Genomic DNA, 21,225 nt, shown 5'->3' with positions numbered 1-21,225 from the left:
AGGTTAAAAACACTCAAAGATGTGATTGATGATTTTTTTAAATGATTTAGTGAAAATAGATTGTGAAAATAACTAATAATAAACCTTTCAATGTGTGAGTTTATTAAAAAAAAAACATTTTATTGTAGTTATTGGTGACTTTTTGACGACACCAATAGGTCTGCTTTATATATGTTGATGTGCTGATACCTTGATAAAACCAATAAGCCAGTTGCTTTTTATATTTTGGAGTTCTGACCCTTGGAAGAAGCTAGTATGCCTGCATTACCTAAAATGATGCCCTTTACATTGTTACATGACATAGTCAGTCATCCTCACCCACCGGGTGAAGGGGGATTGGGCATCCACGGGAAGTTGGGCTGAGGGCCTGGCCACAGACTAGATCCTGCGCCCAACCCCATGCCATGCATGGTGATGGACATCTGACATACATCAAACAAACCATAGAAATTCACTGGAAAACAAAGTTTAAAGTGACATTATAGTAAGGAACTGAAATCATATGTTTCTTCACATCAAAAGCACCTTAGAAATTCACTGAATAAAACAAAGGCTAAAGAAATGCTTTAGGTAGGTGAAAATGCCACATAACATATCACCTAACTATAACTCATGCCCTAAAGTAACTATAATTTTCACCCTTACCACACACTGCTAATTACCTCCCATATTACATCACTCATGACATCATTGACAAATTTACTGCAATAGCTGAAATGACAAATCAGTAAGAATAATCAAAACAATCAGTGAATAGATTAAGACTACTAGAATAAAGTCATAGCAGGTAACAATGGTGCAGCACAAAACGTGTGACAACAGTGAAGGATTAGTGAAGCTTTAGGTGTACAAATTGAGAAAAACACAAAAATAATAATCATATAAAACTGCAATGAAAAGAACAAATTAATGTGAAAAAAGGCCTCTCAAGTAACTCAAGAGTATCAAGTATGGGAGTTAAATAATAGTTTAACAGTTTGTTATAGCAGTCCATATTAGAAAGTGACGTCAATGTTTCAGCCCCTATAGTTGATTTGACCAGGGCCATCATCAGGACAAGGTGTCAGAAGACATGTTTGGAAGAAGCAACCTAAAAAGAAGAGTGAAAGCAGAGACCAGTCACCTATGGTTTGTAAGACAAAGGGGACAAGGCTTATAGACACACCAATCAAACCAAACTGAATCTTACCTAAAGATTTGTATGAGGAAGTAACACACAGTTAATTGCACAATGATACAACACAGTCAAACACACTGAAGGCTCCTAAAGGGATATAGAGAAGACATAGAATTGGAGGGGAGCCCGAGACAACTTCAGAGCCAATCACGGGATCAAACCAAACAAGACAAATACCTGAGGTTGGAGGTGAATGATTCTTACAACAACCTCTCATGAAAAACTGGGAAAGGAATTTGTGTTAAACAATGCACTGCGATATGAAGAATTAGGACAAAAATAGAAAATTTAGCCAAAAACATCGAAAGAAGGATATTTAGCAAATGCACAAAAACATACTTGGCCAGACCACCATTAATGCCATCAATGACCCCTTGATAAAGCCAATAGTCTCACTGTTTATATTTTGGTGTTCCTGACAAAGTCAGTAGGTGTTCCTTACTTAAAATGATACCCTGAATATTGTTGGAGAAATCAGTATAGGATGCGATGATTGAGTTCCTGTGTCATGAGAAAAATAATGAAAGGACATTTAAAGAGACAGTGATAACATCCCCTGACCCACTGGCTCATTTGGGGACCCCAAAGGACCCACCCTGTGTAATAAATGTGAAAGAAAGCTCGTGGAAAAGTTTTGCGGCCACAAGCATGACCACCAAGATCCACAAAACCTAGACTGCAAACCCAAGGCAAACTTCATCATCAGGGGTACAAAAACTCATCCAGATTCATGGGTTCTTGTTCGGCCATTTGCAGGGTATGTCTGTGGACCCATGAATTTCTCAGCAAAGGCCTGTAAAGCTTGCTGCGGGTTACCAGTCTATGTTTTTACAAATTACAGCAAATGCAATGCTTTTGACCTCACAATAGTTATATTATTAAATAACAACACCTTAAATCACATAATGAAATAACAGCACATACTCAAACCAATAAATATTGGTACATTCATAGTGATCTTTTTCAAGGTAATGTGGTATATAATTTCATTTGTAATTGGATCTGCCACATCAAGCATGAAGTAATGAGCATTGATTTGGTATGGGAGTTACATTTTGAGTGGTTGTTGTGTGAAAAGTGAATTGTGGTTCTTATCTATAACTTACAAATTTCAGTGGTTTTACTGTTTTAATCCATAACCATAACTGCACTGTAACTAATTTTTTCAGTATTAAACATGTACAGCTATTGCATTGACTAACCACACTGGAACTCCATCGAAATACAGATAAACAAAGTCACATAGAGTGATTAAAATATGACACAGTTTATAACATAAACCAGCTTATAATGCATGCATATAATTTAATTTCTGATTAAAGTTGTTACATGTCAACTGCATCTCGCATGCTGACGTATCTGTTCTACTCCCCCTTAGCCCCACTTCTTAAATGAGAACACACTAAAATCCTGGCCACATTAATGGAATGAATCTCTGATTTCCCCCTAGCTCCTAGCACTGCGCATTGTCAGAAGCCCTTCTTTTCCTTTTCTCTCACTCAACTTGTGCTCCACTCGTAGTGTCCTCTCTCCCCATTACCGGGCCCATGCTAAGACATTTGTGGAGTCTCCTCTTCACAATAAGAAGCCCTCTCAATAACATGGAATACGATAAGGTGTAAAGTCTCTTATTATTTTAGCTCATTGAACATGAAATAAACACAAACATTGTCACAGTCAATAAGTAGGTCTCGCCCCTTGCAACCTGTAGGCTTTGCCAAAGATTTATGTCGATGCTGCACAGCATTAGCAAAAAAGAAAAAATAAATAGCGAAATGATGTGTGGGTGTGCACGCATGTGTTTGCATTAGTGCTACTGCAGTCTAACGTGATGACGCTCTCTCCATGCATGTTTATCGTCAACATTTGGAAAAGAATGGGAAGAGCTGATATCACAATACTGATACGGTTCCAGCTTTTTAATTTTGTTGTGGTCTCTTAAATTATACCCACTCAGCTAGACTCCCTGGATAGGAAACATCTGCTCCATCTTTTCTGTCCGCAACTCTGCTTCTTCTTATCTTACGATACAGGCTTTTCATTAACGGAATCGTCAATGTTGCTTTTAGGTTTTGAAATGTAATTTAAGTGCTCGTGTACCCAAAGCATCATGGCCCACAGAGGTATAAACTTCCAAAATTATTCTTGGTAGTTCTCGTTTTCAGTCATGAACCTGAACTGCTGCAAGCCTCTGGCGTATGTCAAGAGCCAATGCTGCTCCCTTAATGTTATTTAGGATTATTGAGAAGGCTGTAGAGAAGTTTCCTATTAACTTCATACCTACATTCAGAGCTGGTAAGTCAAAAGGATTCCCAGATCTTGGTATGCCCTATAGTGTGCATGTGCTTCTACTTGTTCGTAAGCCTGAAACTGCCTTGAGGCATCCTCTACAGCTTTGTACTCCACCCATGAGTAAAATGTCTCAGAGGCATACGCTGCTTGTGCAGGTAGTATAAATGTAACTGCTCTCGCATCTGGGACACACATATTCTTGAGATGTTGTGTGACTGCCTCTAGGTAATTTGCGCCTAATGCAACAGGGGCCACCTTTTTAACCAAACAGGTTAAAAAAAAATATTGGATTCAAAAGACACAGAATACTCACATATTGGGAATAACCTTCTAATTAGCTGGACAACCCTGCAGCAATATTACCTGTAGGAGGTAACCATGGTTACTACAGACATCTCAGTGTATCTGCAATAATGTCTTTTCTTGAGTGTGCATATTTGAAGACCACTCAAAGGCACCAGGTTGTGTAAACTAAGGCTTTGGCTTAGCTCTACAAGGTTTGACTTCCCCACCCACGGATGACTGAACTGTGTTCAGTACACCAACGCTTGAGCGTGAAAGTACAGGTTGTTGTAGCCCCATATAACACCAATTAATACATAGTTGATGTGGTGTTTGTGTTTTCTGGGTTACTAACAGTCACTTAAAAAGAGGTCTGGGATGCAGTGGTAATTGCAACCCAATTTTGTTTTTTAGAATATCACACACAAGTACTGCACTAGGGGAAAGACACTTTGGGGGTTATTCCAACTTTGGAGGAAGTGGTAATCCGTCCCAAAAGTGACGGTAAAGTGACGGATATACCACCAGCTGTATTACGAGTCCATTATATCCTATGGAACTCGTAATACGGCTGGTGGTAAATCCGTCACATTTGGGACAGATTACCACCTCCTCCAAAGTTGGAATAACCCCCTTTATATTTTAAAAGTGTTTTATTACACCAGTCTCATCATGTTTCTTAGCACATGTAAAATAACCATACAGAATATTATTGGGACAGCACTGATGCAGGTCAGTAACAATGACATTAATATGAACATTTCTACATAGTCGAAAGGTAATTTGGCAAGGTAGCACCCTAAATACTACTTCTGTGTGCTATACTATGAGAGCATGGAGTAGCTTAACTTGCATCTAGAGTTTCTTAGGATTCAACAGACTGCATAACTCTTTAGAGCAAGGAACTGTAGCTATTAGTACTCAGAAGAGAGTGTTCCCCTGAAAGGAAAACGAACTTCAGCTGGGCTCAGCTCATCTCCCCTCATACTTGGCTCAGTATCAGCTCTCAGCATAGGACTGGATACTGTGACAGTGCAGCTATCTGGTGGTCTCCTTCAGGATCTCTGGCAGTACCTTGTTCGATAACCTAGACAAAGGACCCTCTCCCTAAGTGGCCACTTGATGAGCCTTTCACACTGTTGACCACCGATCTTATCTTGTATGGGGAATTTTAGAGAAATTTCTGACATAACCTGTATGCATCAAAATGCTATTCTAGCGGGGTGTGGTCAAGCAAGATGGTCGACCGCACACTCTAAGGGAGAGCTCCGGAGTCTCCCCTGTCATCCGTCAGTATCCTGCGACCTGTTGCAGTTGGGTGGTTGAGGGGGACACCCGGCCATCAGCAGTGCACTGTTGAGAGCAGAGATGGGCACAAGATTGCGTTGTACAGCCGAGTTAGAGGAGAGACAAGCCCTGGCGGCATCAAGATGGTGGCCGGCTCTTAACACCACGTTGAGGTATACCTAGAGCCCCATGATGCACAATGCGGTAAGACTCCTACGTGGGAGCGGGGCACTGTGCCCTTTAGCTGCTCAGGGAGGCAGCCGATCACAGAGCAACTAAGCAGAGGAACGCAAAGCCGCAGGTGCTGGAGTTCCACCTGATTTTGAGGCAGCAGCACGGAGCAGCCTCCATGCCCTGAGGGTGACATTTGGCTCTTGGGCAGTGGCCGGCTAATCTGTGACACACAGACACAACACAATATTTGAGGATCCTGTCACCCTGGGGTACAACTGTGCCCAGCACATAGACAATTGAATGTAGCAGACCTCTAACTTTTGAGTCACTTTACACCATCACCTGATGGAGGCTGGGAAGCCTTCGGGTGGCTGCCTGGCCCTGCAAAGGCAGCTGAGACAGGTTGGAAGGGGCTCAAGTATGCAGTGGACATTGCACCAATATCTGCAACAGTTCACAGTAGTCCACTGGCTGGGAGGTCCTGGATGCAGTAAGGCAGTGCTTGGGGGCCCTGGAAACCTTGAGACAAAGCCACAACTGGCCCATAGACAGTTGGTTGGAGCAGAGCTCTCCCCTGCATGCCCCAGCAGCATCCCTTGGTGGTGGCCTACACATTATATGACCGGAGAGCTTCAGTGCGGCCGCCTAGCAGTGAAGGATGGAGTAAGACTGGTCAGGAGGATTCACAATATGCAGCGAGCAACGCCACAGTGGCTACAACAATCACACATAGCTTTCTGCAATACTGCGGTAAGTGCCTAAAACCAAAAGGGGGTACACACAGTTGCTCCTCCATCCCTCTCCCCTCTTTTTGCAGTTCTGCTTGAGAGATTGATACAGCAAAGATAGCCACGGGTGCAATTTGAGCACAAAGCAGTCATAGCAGACCCGGATGAATTCAGTTTACAGGCCCTGCTAAAGGAAGTACTCCACAGACCGAACAGGGGGATGGCCAGGGCCAACCGGTAACATTTGAGCCTCCTGGTGCCCGGATCCTGGCAGCCACTGAAAGTTCAAAACACGCCCTAGAACACAAAATGGATTCCATCTTGATAGAGGTTAACCTGCTGTGAACACATTTGCGGAACGCTCCCTGGCAATAGAGGAAAAGGTGGAGAGCCTGACCAGGGAAGTGTCATTCCGGACATTGACAGAGAAGACACAGTATCTGGACAACCTGTGGAGGATGCAGAAGGCCAAGCAAGGAGGTATAATCTCTGCTTCCTGGAATTCCTGGATGTTAGACCTGGCATCTTTGGTGTGGTTTCCCATGTTTTTTTACCTCTGCTTCCTGTGTTTTTGACTGTTTGCTGAACTTTGTTTTTGCTGTTTTTTGGTACTCTGGGCACTTTACCACTGCTGACAAGTGCTAAAGTGCAAGTGCTCTCTGTATAAATTGTGATGATGATTGGTTATCCCTAACTGGTGTATTTGATTTACTAGTAAGCCCCTAGTAAAGTGCACTGGAGGTGCCCAGGGCCTGTAAATCAAATGCTACTAGTGGGCCTGCAGCACTGATTGTTGCACCCACATGAGCAGCCCTGTAAACATGTCTCAGATCTGCCACTGCAGTGTCTCCGTGTGCAGTTTTGCACTGCCAATTCGACCTGGCAAGTGTATACTATATGTAAGTCACCCCTACGGTAGGCCCTAGGTACCCCCATGGGCTGGGTACAGTGTATTTAAAAGGTAGGACATGTACTGGTGTGTTTTACTTGTCTTGATAGTGAACTACTGTCAAATTCGGTTTTCACTATTGCAAGGCCTATAACTCCCATAGGTTAACATGGGGGCTGCCTTTAAATATCTTTTAAGTGAAGTTTTTCAATGGGAGCAGATAGAGATATGGAGTTTGTGGTCTCTGAATTCACAATTAAAAAATACATCTTTTGGTAGAGTGGGTTTTTGGATTGTCTGTTTGAAAATGCCACTTTTAGAAAGTGGTTGTTTTCTTTCTTAACCAATCTGTGCCTCTACCTGCCTGTGGAATCCATGTCTGGGTCAGACTGACAGTTGGGCTGTTTGTGAGTTCTCTCTAGATAGTGACACAAAGAGAGCTGAGGTGTGGCCGGCATATCCTGATGAGTCTCCTGGGCTAGAGTTGGGAGGAAAGAGATGACACCTGTATCTGAAAGGGCTGTGCCTGTCCTCACATAATGTAGTCTTCAGCCCCCTGGAGGGTGCCTGGAGCCAGGCCTGGAGAACAACAGAGAATTTCCTTTGAAGTTTACCTACTTCAAAGGCCAGAACTGGTATAAGTAGTGGACCCAAAACCCCAGAGTTTTAGAACACTTCTGGATCAAGAGGAACCACTGCCAAGGAGAAGAGCTAGAGGAGGAGTACTGCCCCTATGCTGTGTGTGCTTTGCTGGGTTGGCCTGCAGTTGCTGCTTCTGCCTTAAAGAGAGCAAAGACTGGACTTTGCTATGTATCCTACTTGTGAAGTTTCTCTGAAGGCTTGGACTGATCTTGCCCCCTGTTATGAAGTCTGAGGGCCATCAAAGACTTCATCTGCCAGCACCTGGGATCTCTTGCTGAGACCCCTACCTTGCCATGTTGTGCCACAACCAGTCCCTGGGCCCTTGAAAGGAGAAGCTGCCGAACCAAATGTGAAACTCCACCCACTGGAGCCGAGCAGCAAAACAAATCGAAGCAGTGCCTGCACCGCGGCTGAAAAATTGGCACATCGCTGGTAAAATCGACACATCTCCAGCTCAGTGCGGATTCATCGCTGCCAAGAGTCTGGATTTTCCATGCATCGTCATTGGGAGTCAAAACCTGCAACATCACCGCACCCACCTGAGGCTGCTTGTCTGGAATCGACGCAAAGAAGAAGATGCAGTAAAAGATTCAATAATATTTATTTCATCAGAACTGCAATCTACGATCAGTTGCATGAGCTGCAATGATTAGGATAATGAACAATGCAAGAAATAGAATGGAAAAGATGAGAGTCATTAGTACAAAGACCCCTGTGTGATGCGTCCTAATACCCTAGTCTAAAGGCCTAACCTCTAACCCAGAAGAGAGCTAGGTGTGTTAAACCTCAGTCTGGCAATGCCATGTCCATGAGAAGAGCCACTAACCCTTGTTACCTTGGAATGAGGTCTCAGGCTCAGACTCCTCAGGAACACGAAGACTGGGTCAGTGTCAAGGCAACGTGCCGCAGCGATAGCAGCAATGGCATCTGTTCGGAATCCCTCTATCTGTCTGATAAAGTGAGGAGTATATATACTGATCTGCCTAGACCCCTGACGTCGGTTAGTTCCCAAACAATAGATAACAAGGCGTGCTTGGGACTGTAATTGGTATAAACATTCCCTCGAAAGCATGAAGAGGGAAAGTCCCTAACGCGGACACTTTCAGTTTGTTTTTTATTTGTCACCTGGTCTTGACGCCTTAGCGCAGTGGCACTGATAAGGGAAATCAAAACATGGGCCTAAGTCACAACAAGGCAGCCATCTTGAAAGAATTAATTTAATAAATGCACTAAAACAGAGCAGGCTAAGTAGGCTAAAAGTCACAAGGTGACAGGGGCACGAGTTCTGCAAGCCACCGGCTAAGCGAACTCCGGCATCCCATTAAAAACAAACTAGGATTCACTACAGTCTCTTGGGTGCTGAGTTCACCATGAGCCCATCATCCCCCATTCTTGTTGCCATTCCCGAAATGCCTTAGTGGTGCTACTAATCGAGGATTTCTGCCGGGGGTGGGTGCGATCTATCTAGGGTCGTGTCAGATATACAGTTAAAGTCCCCACCCAGTAGTACCGGTCCCATAAAGTGGGAGGCCAGGCGTTCAGAAAGGGTCCTCAAAAATCCCAGCTGATCAGCGTTAGGACCATAAAAACTCCCTATAGCTATTTCCTGCCTGTCTAGTCTTCCTGTGATCATGACATACCTCCCCAAGGGATCTATTACAGACATGTTCAAAAGGTACTCCGGGTTTGATCCAGATAAGGACCCCCCTTGCGTAAGCTGAATATGTAGTAAAATAAACCTGTCCTTTCCATTTACGCTGAAGGGCTCTTCCCTCCTTGACATCTAAATGTGTCTCTTGCAACAGGGCTATATGAATCCCTCGTCTAGTGAGGTGTGAGAATACCTTATGATGTTTACTCAGCGAATGCATCCCCCTAATATCCCATGTGAGTACTTTAAGAGCTAGGGGGTCAGCCATTGGGTATATAAGTGGTGGTGTTTGGGTGTCCAGGAGGTTCCATCCTCCTCTCCATCTGGGCTCTCTCCCATAGTGACACAGTTGATATTAGGTATGTGTGGGGGCAGACAAACCCCTTCTTAACTGATTTAAACATTTCCCAACTCCCATGCCTCAGGGCGAACAGTGTGATCCATTCACCCAAACAATCAAACAAGAAATAGTCAAACATGTTCATGCCCTCTAACACTCAGGCTACGATCTGCGGGGTGATACCTCTGTCTATTCGGGCCTCGGGCTCCGGGCCTCTCGGGTACCCACTTGATTCACAAAACTACACATCTTGGAATAAGCAGCATAAGCCGTGCCACAAGGATCTCCTTCTTACTGCAGTAGGATCTGATTTGCAGTCATTTAAGTACCGTCCTCTCTAGGCTGCCCAGGTGAACATCCACTTCAGTGGCAGGGTTAGGATTAGATAATGTCATCCGCAGTTCCCAGGGTGACCACTGGTAGGATCTCACTGGAGGGTATTGAGGGTATTGAGGCTATTGAGTCTCTATCCGATTCAGTTCGGCCTTCACTCGCCTCCCTGAGCGGGGATCCAGGGTCTGGCGACGATCCGCCCAAGGATGCTGCCGTAGCTACTGCCTCCTGTCGGCCTTTTACGTGCTTCCTGCGCCATGGGAGATCCAGTCAGTGCCGCCTGTTCCCATCGCCGTAAATGTGGACGGCGCTTTCTCTTCTGCGATCAGGGTGGGCCGCTTGGGCCTCTGTTGGGCTGCCCCTCCACCCAGTCCCAGGCCTTTTGGGGTGTAGTGAAGAATTGTATTCCCGTGGGTGTTATTACTCCGAGTCGTGCAGGGAATTGCATGGATTAAACTATTCCTGCCTCTCTTAATCATCTCTTCACAGCAGTGAAGGCAGCCTTCTGGCGCTGTACTTTCCTGGAAAAGTCTGGGAATATGGAAACCTTAATGTTCTCCACAACAAGGTCGCCGTCCACGTGAGCGTGCTGTGAAATGTAATCCCTGTCCTTGAGGTGGCGCAACCTCACCACCACAGGTCTAGGGGAGGCACCTGGGGGATGCTGTTGAGTTGGTATCCTATGTGCCCGCTCCAGGGCAAAAAAGGGGGAGAGTCCCTCCGGGGCCACTTCCTTCTTAATCCATTCCTCCAGGTTGCGCGCCATGTTGGAGCCCTCAACTTTCTTGGAGAGTCCCACCACTCTAATGTTGTTGCAGCGCACTCTGTTTTCCGCATCTCATGCTCTACTCTCAAGTGCGTGTAGTCCAGATCCCACAGAGTCCATTCGTCCCCCTACTGCAACCACCGTAGGTATCATCTCAGAGATCTCCCTTTCAATCGCAGTGACTCTCTCTGATAGGCGCCTGTGGTCAACTCATAAGAGCCCCAGATCAATACTAAGTGTGTCGATTTTGACCTCTAATGCCTCTCTTGATGCCGCTATAGCTTGCAATACATCTTGAAGTGTAGGGGCGGGGGGCATTGCCTCCAATGACTCGGATAACGTTTGCTCCAACTTCCTGCTAGCTGGGCCCAGACGCTGAGATCCTCCCAATTCTCCATCCCTCTTTTTGAGAGCTTTACCCATGGTGTAGTCTTGTGTGGGCAGATAATGTATATTGTTCTCCTTCTGCTCTCCGTTCCTTCCAACACCCTGTGGGAGTGCCCTCGTTCAGAATACTATGTACAGCCTCGTGTACCGCTTCCCTTCTGCACCCCTCCTGTGGCCATTCAGTCCTCAGAGGTCGTTTACTCCTTGCTCGCCGTGGGATCTGTGGCCTTTGCAGTATTCTATATAGCATTGGTTGGTTTCTTCACCTTCCTCGCTATGAATTCCGCAGCTAGGTAGCTCTCCCTGCTACAGGTGTGACGCAACATGGATGTGGCCCCAATAGCAATTTTGCTGAGGTTCCTGGGGACCCTCAAGGAACCCCGTTTGTCAGCTTCAGGCCCTTCGAAGCACCAGTCCTCATTGCGGGCAACTCTGTGACTTGAGTCTTTAGTTTGTTTCAGCCATTAATGCATTCAGAGGGGTCCCCAGGGCCCAACCAAAGTCTCTTCTGCTGCTTGCCCTCCCCATCTGTCTAGTGGTATCTAGCTGCATCTATTCACACCGTTGAGCATGAAGTCTTAGCTCATTGCTACACCTCTTTCCCTCCAAAAAATAGCAGCTGTTCCTCACTTCTCTCTAAGGTGTTGTCATCTGCCCGGGCCTTCCCCGCTGTGTCTCCGATCAGTGTCACCAACATGTGCCGCAGGGGCCTCTCTCCTCTCCTGCTTCGTTAATCGCTGGCCGCCCACCTACAGTTATGTGCGGCCAGTGTTTTCAGGGCCCCACCAGCCAGCAAACTCTTCGTCCGGGGCGTCTCTGAGGCACGGTCAGCTTAGTGCTCCTCCTCGCTGATCCGGCAGTCGCTGCCTGTGCTCTGCTGTGTGCTCATCTCGGGGCCTCTCGTGGTTCAGGCCGGTGCAGGCGCCCGGCTGCTTCACCTTCGTGCCCTCTCCGGGTGCCGCCGTTTTCCCCTGGTGTGCTCCGAGGCGGTCCGGCTCCCGTGGGCTGTCTCTGCCTTCCGGATCGTCTACTCCACGCTCCTGGTTCAGCTGCGTGAGGCTGCCGGAGCAGTCCCGGGCATGGCCACCATCTTGGATCGTCTTGATCCCTCCGTCCGTGCTTCAGTTTCTTCCCTTCTTCGTTCTTTCCTGGGTCGGATCTTTGTTGTTGAGGACCCACTAATTGTTCGGAACACGTATCTGGTAATTTCTTGTGACCTCGGCAGCAGGATGAGGGTCGGTGAGGACCGGAACTCCGGAGCTCACAGCCTTACTCCATTTGCTGCAAAGCAACGTCCCCCACCTCTGTTTATGTAGTTGAGGACCTACCATTAAAGAGATCGGCAAATGTTCCACTCTAAGAGTGCTGCTAGCAGTTGCTTTACCCAATTATCACCCTCTGAGCACCAGCTGGCTGCATGCTGCAGCTGCGCTGTGAGATAATATAACTCCAGGTCTGGAAGTTCCGATCCTCCTGCATCTAAATCTCTCTTCAAGACATTAAGGGCCTTATTACGAGTGTGGCAGTCCGAGGACCGTCACACTCGCAGTGACAGTCGGACCGCTGCACTCCAGGTGGTCCGACTGCCACATTACGACCCCGGCAGGTGGACCCACCTAAAGACCGCCGTCCTCGCCAGGAACATCGCTCCCGATGTGGTAGCAGGAGTCGGGGTTGTACTCAGCGAGGGTGGTGCTGAACTCAGTGCCGACTGGCTGATTACAACCCCACTTACCGGCAGCCTTTCCATGGCATTTGCACCGCCATGGAAAGGCTGGCAGTAAGCCAATGCTTATGGCCATGCAGGCACTGCGCATTCTGATGGTGCTGGGGTGCTACGGTATAGGCCTCCGCTCACTATTGACCTCTGCTCCTTTAAGGGAGCCAAGGCTAATATCGTAACACTGTTCCCGCCGGTCATGCCGGAGGGAACATGTATTACAATGCTTCTGCCAGTCAGCCCAACGGGAACATGTATTACAATGCTCCAGCCGGTCAGCCCGGCGGGAACATTGTAATATGCTCGTTGGGGACGCCACCGGCATGGTGGTGGCGTCCTCCCCCAAAGTTTGGCGGTCCTGCCGTGGGACTGCCAAAAACATAATTAGGCCCTAAGTCCCAGACTACGTCTCTTACCTGTTCAGACCAGAGCAATCAAAAGACTATCTAGCCGTTTAACAGTGTTCTGTGGTATCACGCATTACGCACTTTGCAATGTGTACAGACACCCAGGGACAACCACCATTTTCGCAAGTGCTTTTTTACCCACAAGCAACAGAGTTTGCTCCAAAAAGCCACCGAACCCTGCAAGCCTGAAATCACCCACCCCATGTTATGCTTATATTGCTAGTCTGCCGTGTGGGCAACTTGTTTGCCCAGATAGCAGAACCAGTCCGTTTCCTATCTCAGCCCCAGCTCTGGTAGTGATTGTCGAGACCTGTCAGCCTAACTGGCCACTGGAAAGCCAATGACTTGTTGCGGTTCACATTCAAGCTAGTAATCCTTTCAAACTTCCCCAGCTTTTGCAGCATCCGCTGACCCCCATCTCAGGTTGCCAATAATACAGGAGGGCATCAAACACGTAGAGTGAGACTATTCACCTTGGCTCCTATCTGGATTCCCCACTCTCTCAACATGATGCATAAATTGTCCGCCAAGGCCTTGCTAGTGCGCCTTGTCCTTAGTAAGTAAACTTACAAGGGGACGCGTATTGGTCGATGAATCTTTTGGATCGCATAGGGTATCCTAGTCAAGTATAGCGAGTAAAAGAAAACTTCATTAAATCAAGCCAATCAATTTAAAATGCCATGAACTAATCTAATCAGAAAATCCACCATCACTCATGTGGAAGTTAGTTCTGCTTTATTCCCTATTAGTTACAATTCTAATCAGGATTTTTTTTTATTCAATAATAATCACGATTACCAATCTTTATTAGCAACATAAGTAATGAATTCTCTGCACCTTATTAATATGCGATCAACATTAAACAAAGCATAGTAATTCATGAGCAATCGAATAATTCAGCAATATAAGGCAGTCAGTCTAAGTCTCCCTAAGTCACCCTTGTCAGCCTGCCTATCCTCAAATTAGCATCGCCATGTGGGGCTTCATGCGAAAACAATTTAGTAAAAATCATTAATTTGGAAAAAATCTATCTAGAAGAGGAAAACATTCTAAAACAGTGCAGTTGGTACCTAGAAAGAAAAGGCATTCATTAGTCAGCCAGGTTATAGCTACCTATCCAAGATAGATCAGCAACAAGTCATTCTTCGTATCCAAGTCATCAGTCATCAGCAAGGCTCACAGAAAGCAAGCCCAAGTTTCAGCACTTCGGACAGCGTTTTCTGACGTCATCACTTTCGCCTCTTGATTCTCTACCCTCCGTTCTGGTTTTTTCCCCTCATGTCATGACTTTTTATTAGGGTCTCTCAGTCCGTCCCACAATTTGCCCATTGGTCAACCTTATCAGGGGTTATGACTCTAACCTATAATTTTTGTTTACCACTTGTCTACGTTATTTTGAGAGTGAAGTTCCATTAACATGATTGGTCCTCTTGTCGATGAGCACATCATCCGGTTCTTCAGGTAACAGAATTGTTTCTCCTAGCTCTTAGTCTGTAGCTCCATTGTTCGAGTCCTGAGAAAGTACATTTAGCCTACTCTACACATAATTGTAACAATTTGTTCTGATCGTCTCTTGTCCGCCGGTGAGTTTGCAGATTTTACTAGCAATGCTTCATGGTGAACTCTGTACAGTTCAAGGTCTCCTTCTCCAGTTCCAGTCTGCGGCGGCTCATCGCGTCTCCACGTTTAAGCAAGCAAGGCCCAGTGCCGACTAGTCCTCTGGCAAAGCTAAAAGCATATGGCAGTACAAAACATAGATTATGACGTTAATTATAACATATTAATACAATATTTTTAAACATTTCACAATATTTAGTACTGTTAACACAGATGGTGACCACTCCCTGTGGGCACATTTTGCACAATACACGTTATTTTCAATTACTGTTAATCAAATATCAAATTTTCTCATTAATCAATATATGCCACTCATTAGCTTATTCTCTTATTCACAAGTGTAAACATATTTACGTGTTTAGTATTTTTTTGGTGCTCACAGATTACGACCTTAATTTTTGTAATAGTGATTTTACGACTACAGAGATTCCGCACATAAAACAAATAGGCCTATCCTTATATGTGTCATTCTCTGCACTCACCTCCCCCCTTGGTAAGGTCCATTGAGTATCCCTACCCTGCCCTCATACCTTATTTTATTTTTATTTTCAGGATAAGGGAATCGAGTCCTTTAACAGTGGCTGCAGTGCTTGATTTGTGCTTGTTGTTTCCGGTGCAGAGCACCAGCACTTATTTTTGAGGGCCAGTGCTTATTCTTCTGCTCAAGCCTTTGCTGCGAGCAAAAGACACATATGGAAAAGACGGAGGAAGAGAAATACGAAAAAGCGTCACAGTTGGAGAAAGCAGAAAGCTGCAAAAATGAGCTGAAGGGGCAGGGAGTGGCTTTAAATGCATTGAAGAGGCCCGAAATGGATTCAGGATTACGCTGCCTCAAGTATTCCGTGTTCACACGTTTCATTGCAGCAGCCGTGTGTTTTAAGAGAAGAGTCAATCAGAATGTAAGCTTTTGCGTGACTCGATGAGAGCCTTTAGCTCCAGCAAGAACGAATCAGCCAAGCCCTCACTGCCAATCAGATCGCTCTATTGTTTACAGTTGCGTGTCTGTGGGACTCCTGCAAGCTTCCTGCAAACCCAACTGACTAGAGATCTATGAATTTTCTACCCTCATTTCTCAAAAACTACTGAACAAATTTATACCAAGCCAGAACAAATATTGGCAAAGCCGACAGGTTTCGGCTATGCAAGAGCTATTGGCTTTGCCAATGTGTTTTAGCCATGTGGTACACCAGTGTGGCTGCTGTTCCGCATGGCTAAAAGTGGGCTATAGGAGAGTGGAGTGGAGTGCTGTAGAGTGGAGTGCAGCGGCATAGAGCGAAGGGTTGTGGAGTGTGTAGAGTGGAAAGGAATGTTGTGAAGTGTCGTAGAGTGAAGTGTCTGAGTGTTGTAGAATAGAGTGGCACAGAGTGGAGTGCCATGGAACAGAGTGAATTGCCATGAATTGGAGTATTGTAGAGTGTAGAGTGGAGTGGTGTAGAGTGTTGTAGAGTTGGGTGGCATAATGGAGTAGTGTGTCATAGATTTGAGTGGCATAGACTGGTGTAGAAGGAACTACATAAAGTAGAGTAGACTGTTGTGGAGTGGAAAGGAGTGTTGTAGAGTCGAGTAGAGTGGACTGGTGTAAAGTGATGTGGCATAAAGTGCAGTGGCATGGAGAGTTTGTAGAGTGTAGGGGAGTAGAGTGGCATAGAGTGGAGAAACGTGGCGTAACGTGGAGCATGCATGGTGTGCTGGTACCTTACAGGCAAAATATTTTCAGTGGAATTGACCATTTCATTTGCACAAGCATACAGTTTTATTGATAAACTCTCAAACAATAATGTGTGGAAATGGCATCATCTAGTGTAGTGATTTGTTTCGATCGTATTTTAATTTGCTTGTTTTTTAACATTTCAGAAGTACAAAAAAGTGCTTAATTTGTGCTTTTCTAATTCTGATATACTCTGAAACGTGCGCAGTTCATTTATAGACACTTATAGACATTTAAATTTTGTGGTGTGCTAGAAAAAATCCTTTCCTTTCACACCCCCAGATTGTCAGATAAATCCTCTAACTTTGAAGTCAGAGAGAGAAAAGTAAAGACAAGCTTTCTCACAGCAAATGTGACAAAATAAGAACAAAATGGGGAGGTCTGTTTACAGAAAGTTAGCACTCGTGGATGAACACAGTAAACAAGCTATGCTCCACGAAAGGGCTCAAACATACTAGACACCATAAAACAAATAAATCAGCAAATAGAAAGCATGCAAATGTGAGTTACAAAATCCAAAGCCAATGGTAAGCACCGGGCAAAATGTTTTCCCAAGGAAGCTTTCAGAATGCCCCCAATATGTTGTTAGTAAACCAGCTGTTCTGTCTGGCAGGCTTCGATTTAAAAAGTAAAATTTCTGGGTCAAGACATTGCACTCTGCCAAATTTTGTGGAGTTCTACAGCCCCGGGGATCACCAACTCTCTGGGGCATACATAAAACAATAGTGAAGGGGGTCCGGTTTGGACCACCTTTAGACCCGGGGATCACCACCTCCCCGGGCTATGATCATTGGAGGAGGGGCCCCTTGGCCCCCTTCATGGAACCACTGATGGCTCTCGGGACCTCTACCCCCCAGGGCCGGCTCCTGCTATGTCCCAGGATGCCCACCCTCAGGACATAGTTGTTTGCTGTGGCTTGGCTGCAGCTCTGCAGCTGCAGCTAAGCCACAGCAAACACTTTGATTCCTGTCAAGCAGGTCCTGCTGTCAAAAACCGAAGCTTTCATCTTCACCAGATAGCCCGTAAAAAATCTAGGGCTCCCCGCGGTGCCAGAAAGCCCATAAAGGGCTGACAAAAAACTAAAAAAAAAAGAAATCTATAGCTCAGTGTGAAGGTCACAGACCTTCAGACTGAGCACTCAGGGTTCCAGTCTAGCTGGACTTGCTTCCCTCTTTTTTTTTTCTTCAAAGTACAAATTAATTTATTTTTTTTAAATGACAAATACTTTTTTTTTATTGTACAGAAATATCTCATTCTAAGTATATCATACATCAAAGCCTAAAAACTCTATCTCTGTCTCTCACTTTCTTTCTCTTTCAATCAATTTATCCCACTCACACACGCACTCAGACCCTTACACACTCACTCACACACCCATTCAGACACTCACGCACCCACTCACAGTCCAACTCAGAGCCTCGTGAGCACACACACACAGCCCCAGTCAGACACACATGCACCTACTCACAGAACCATTCAGACTCTCTCACAACCACTCACAGACCCACTGAAAGCCTCGTACACCCTCTCAGAGACCCACTGACAGCCTCTTACACCCAAAGACCCGGGCAGACAATGACACACCCAGTAAAACACTGATGTTCACACGCTCACACCCAGACTGACACGCTCACAGTCACTCTCACCCCCGATATACCTTCTCACACCTGTTCTGACACCCAAAGAAGCCGCGGCCAACTTCTGCCACACACAGCCAAATGGCCATGCAGACCATGGGGTTGGGTGGTTAGGGGGGTTGGCCGCAGAGTCTGGCTGCAGGCCAGGTCTTGCGGGCAACCTCCGCTGCGCTTGTGCCCTAAGGTAACTATAACTCACACCCTCGCCATGCACTGCTATTTACCCCACAAATTACAGCACCCATGACATCTTTGATAACATCCTTGATAACATCAATGTAATATTTGACGTAAAACATTTTAGGAAAAAACTGTGCATAGCGAGTTATAGTTACCTTAGGGCACTAGTTGTAGTTACTTGAGATAACTATAACTGGTGAATTTCTATGGTTTGGTACGTTTAAAATGTGAGCCTAACATATATATTTTGATATATATACATATATACACTGAAAAAAACAAAGGTTACGTTATAGTTAGGAAACAGAAATTCACTCAAAAAACAAAGGTTAGAGGGACGTTATAGTTGGGTTCATATTTTACATGCACAAAAACAGAAATTAACAGTTATACTTATCTCAAGAAACTATCACTCGTGCCCTAAGGCAACTATAACTCGCGCTTGCCATGCAGTTTTCTCGACAATAATTTTATTGGAAATGTTGCAGTTATATTATAAATGATGTCATAGAAGTTGTCATTACTGATATACTATGTGGGATAAGTAGAAGTGCATGGTGAGGGTGTGAGTTATAGTTATCTTAGGGCCATTATTGACCCCTCTCCATTAAAATTGCACAGGCTGGTCCTAGGGAGGTGGTGGCCCCTAGGGCCAAAAATGGCCCAGGAGGGAGGAAGTGCGACCTCCCCTCCCCTTGTAAAGTTGGGCCCTGCCCCGGGGAGGTGGCAGTCCCCGAGCTGTAAGTGGCCCTCAGAGGGGGGCAGTGCTCCCCCTCCCCAGTATACATATATCAAATTGGCCTGGTGCTCCCGGGGGCTAGAGTTTAAATAAGCACAGGAGACCGTGCTTGTTTTTTAAAAAAAAAAAAAGGTTTGCAGAGATTTGCTGATCCTCCATGATTTTTTATGCAAAAATTGAAAAGAAAGGCTTTTTGGTCGCAGTGGGGTGCCTTGGAGACCCACCACCAGGTCTATGTGGGTCAGGGTATTCCTACCCTGCCCCCTTCTCTTCTTAATTTACTTTTTTGGGGACTTGGCTGAATCCGAGTCCCAAGATGGCTGCCAACGCTTACTGGTTGAAGTGTTGGCAACCAATCAGATCTTAGCATGAGATCTGTCATATCTGCGGAGGATCCGTGTCCCTAGATATAGAAATTCATTTTTCTTTAATAAGACAAAAACTACTGAATGGATTTACACTAAATCACAAAAAGAGATCTTTTTGGACCCAAATCTAGCATTCTGCCAAATTTGATGTCATTCCGTTCAGCGGTTCAGGCTGTAGGCATGCGGACCACCCCCTTGTTCTCGGCCCCCACTTGACGGATCTCCCTGAAATTTTCAAGGCAGAAGCCAAACTCAGTAGTGTACTAGTTTCGACAATTTTGTGAAAATTTGTCAAACGGCGCCAAAGTTATAGGCAAAAGGAAAAATGCTTTGTCCATGGGAATTATGTACTAACGATAGCTACCTACTGGCGACACAGACATATATTCAAGGTACTTAGATATGAAGTAACGATTAGTAAATCTATACTTACATATACATAGCTGATATTCTGGATACAATATGTTTGTAAAATTACTTTTTTTTGTTGCTGATATTCTGACTTGAATCCAGGATGGATGGGCAGGCAAAGGCTTCCTGCAAACGGCAGTGGTGGAAGGTCTGCTTTGAACTGAATGCCTTCATGTTCCTAGCCACTGTGAGAGAGCTCTTCTGCATCTGAAAGAAGACGGTGCTGGGTAGGACATCTGGAGGGATAATATTTTCCAGAGTTGATCCTCAGAGAACAGCCTGGGGGCATAGTCTTAAAAGATTTTACTGTCATCTGAGGCCTGCCTCATTAACCCTGTCGCTCTTTCAGTACTTTTGCTGAAGGACTTACTAGATGATAGATGCCCCTGACAACCTCAGAGCAGATACTTGGTGCACACAGAAGCATCAGCTTGTCTTCAGGCAGCTTATGCATATGCCTGGAATAGGGGGATACAAGTGATTCATATGGTAATAAACAAGATGGGTATATTTTAAGTGTTGGAGACAATATGGTATTGCTGTGGTGGGGAGGAAACAAACCTGTGTGTGAATGTCCTCTGGAAGAGTTATGATGAGTATTGTGATGGGTTGCGGTTGCCCCCTATACAACAGTTAATAAAGAAGTGTGAAAGGAAATGTTTGCTGGGAAAATATGTTCTAGTCTGGATTCAGCAGACATCTGAGCTGAAGTTTTTATTTGGGAAGCAACGGAGATAATTGGGTTTACAAGATTGCTGTTCAAATTCATTATTGTTGTACCAATATTCTGTCCCATCCATATTCGGGATTTGATATTCCCAGCCACAATCATTTCCTATTGATTGTTGGTAGTGAAATCTACAGGCAAAACTTTGGATTTTGTGTTTTTTGTGGGTTGTGAACAAATCCACATGTGGCGTCCTACCAATGGAAAATGTCCTTGACCACCCTTGTTTTAGCTCCCACTTGTGTGTGGCGTTTTCTTTCCTGCTTGGTTTGTCTGCCTCTGATGCGAGTTCTCAGGGTAGGTGTATGCAATAACTGTTATCGTCCTTTATAGAAACCATTCCCAATGTATTGTGCTATTTGGATAGAATGCAAGCCATTGTTCACTCCTGCTTGTTAAGGTAGATCATCATTGTGTTGTCTGTTAGAATTAGAACTGCCCTTCTTTCCGTCTGTTTCTGAAAGGCTTTCAGTGATAAAAAAAGAGGGTTTTGTCTTCTAACTTTTTTTGTGCATTGTTCTGTTTTTTAGGGTTCCATAGCCCCCTGTTTGCATATGTACTCCCCACGCTTTATGGGATGTGTCCAATGTAATGGTCATCAAGGTAGTTGGAGGTTTGAAACATCTTCCCATTGTAATGTTGTTTATATTCTACCTTGTATATGACAACCACTAGATCATCCCAACTCCTCGTTGCCTATTACCATTACGGTTGTAGCCACCCTTGTAGTGGTCTCATGTGTAACCTCGCTTCAGGTACAAAG

General features: G+C 45.2%; 1 protein-coding gene across 1 annotated transcript in view; it reads right to left on the bottom strand.

The window, feature by feature from the left end:
• Positions 1–14,681: 14,681 nt before the first annotated feature.
• KCTD2 (potassium channel tetramerization domain containing 2) overlaps positions 14,682–21,225 on the bottom strand; it is a 223,855-nt gene continuing 217,311 nt past the window's right edge. Inside the window, exon 6 of the mRNA XM_069200110.1 lies at positions 14,682–14,803. Within this exon, the coding sequence (XP_069056211.1) occupies positions 14,762–14,803 (42 nt within the window). The 3' untranslated portion in view covers positions 14,682–14,761. The remainder of the gene's footprint in view (positions 14,804–21,225) is intronic.

This window comes from Pleurodeles waltl, chromosome 7 (assembly GCF_031143425.1).
Source record: "Pleurodeles waltl isolate 20211129_DDA chromosome 7, aPleWal1.hap1.20221129, whole genome shotgun sequence".
NCBI lineage: Eukaryota > Metazoa > Chordata > Amphibia > Caudata > Salamandridae > Pleurodeles > Pleurodeles waltl.
This window is presented reverse-complemented; position numbering and strand designations above follow the sequence as displayed.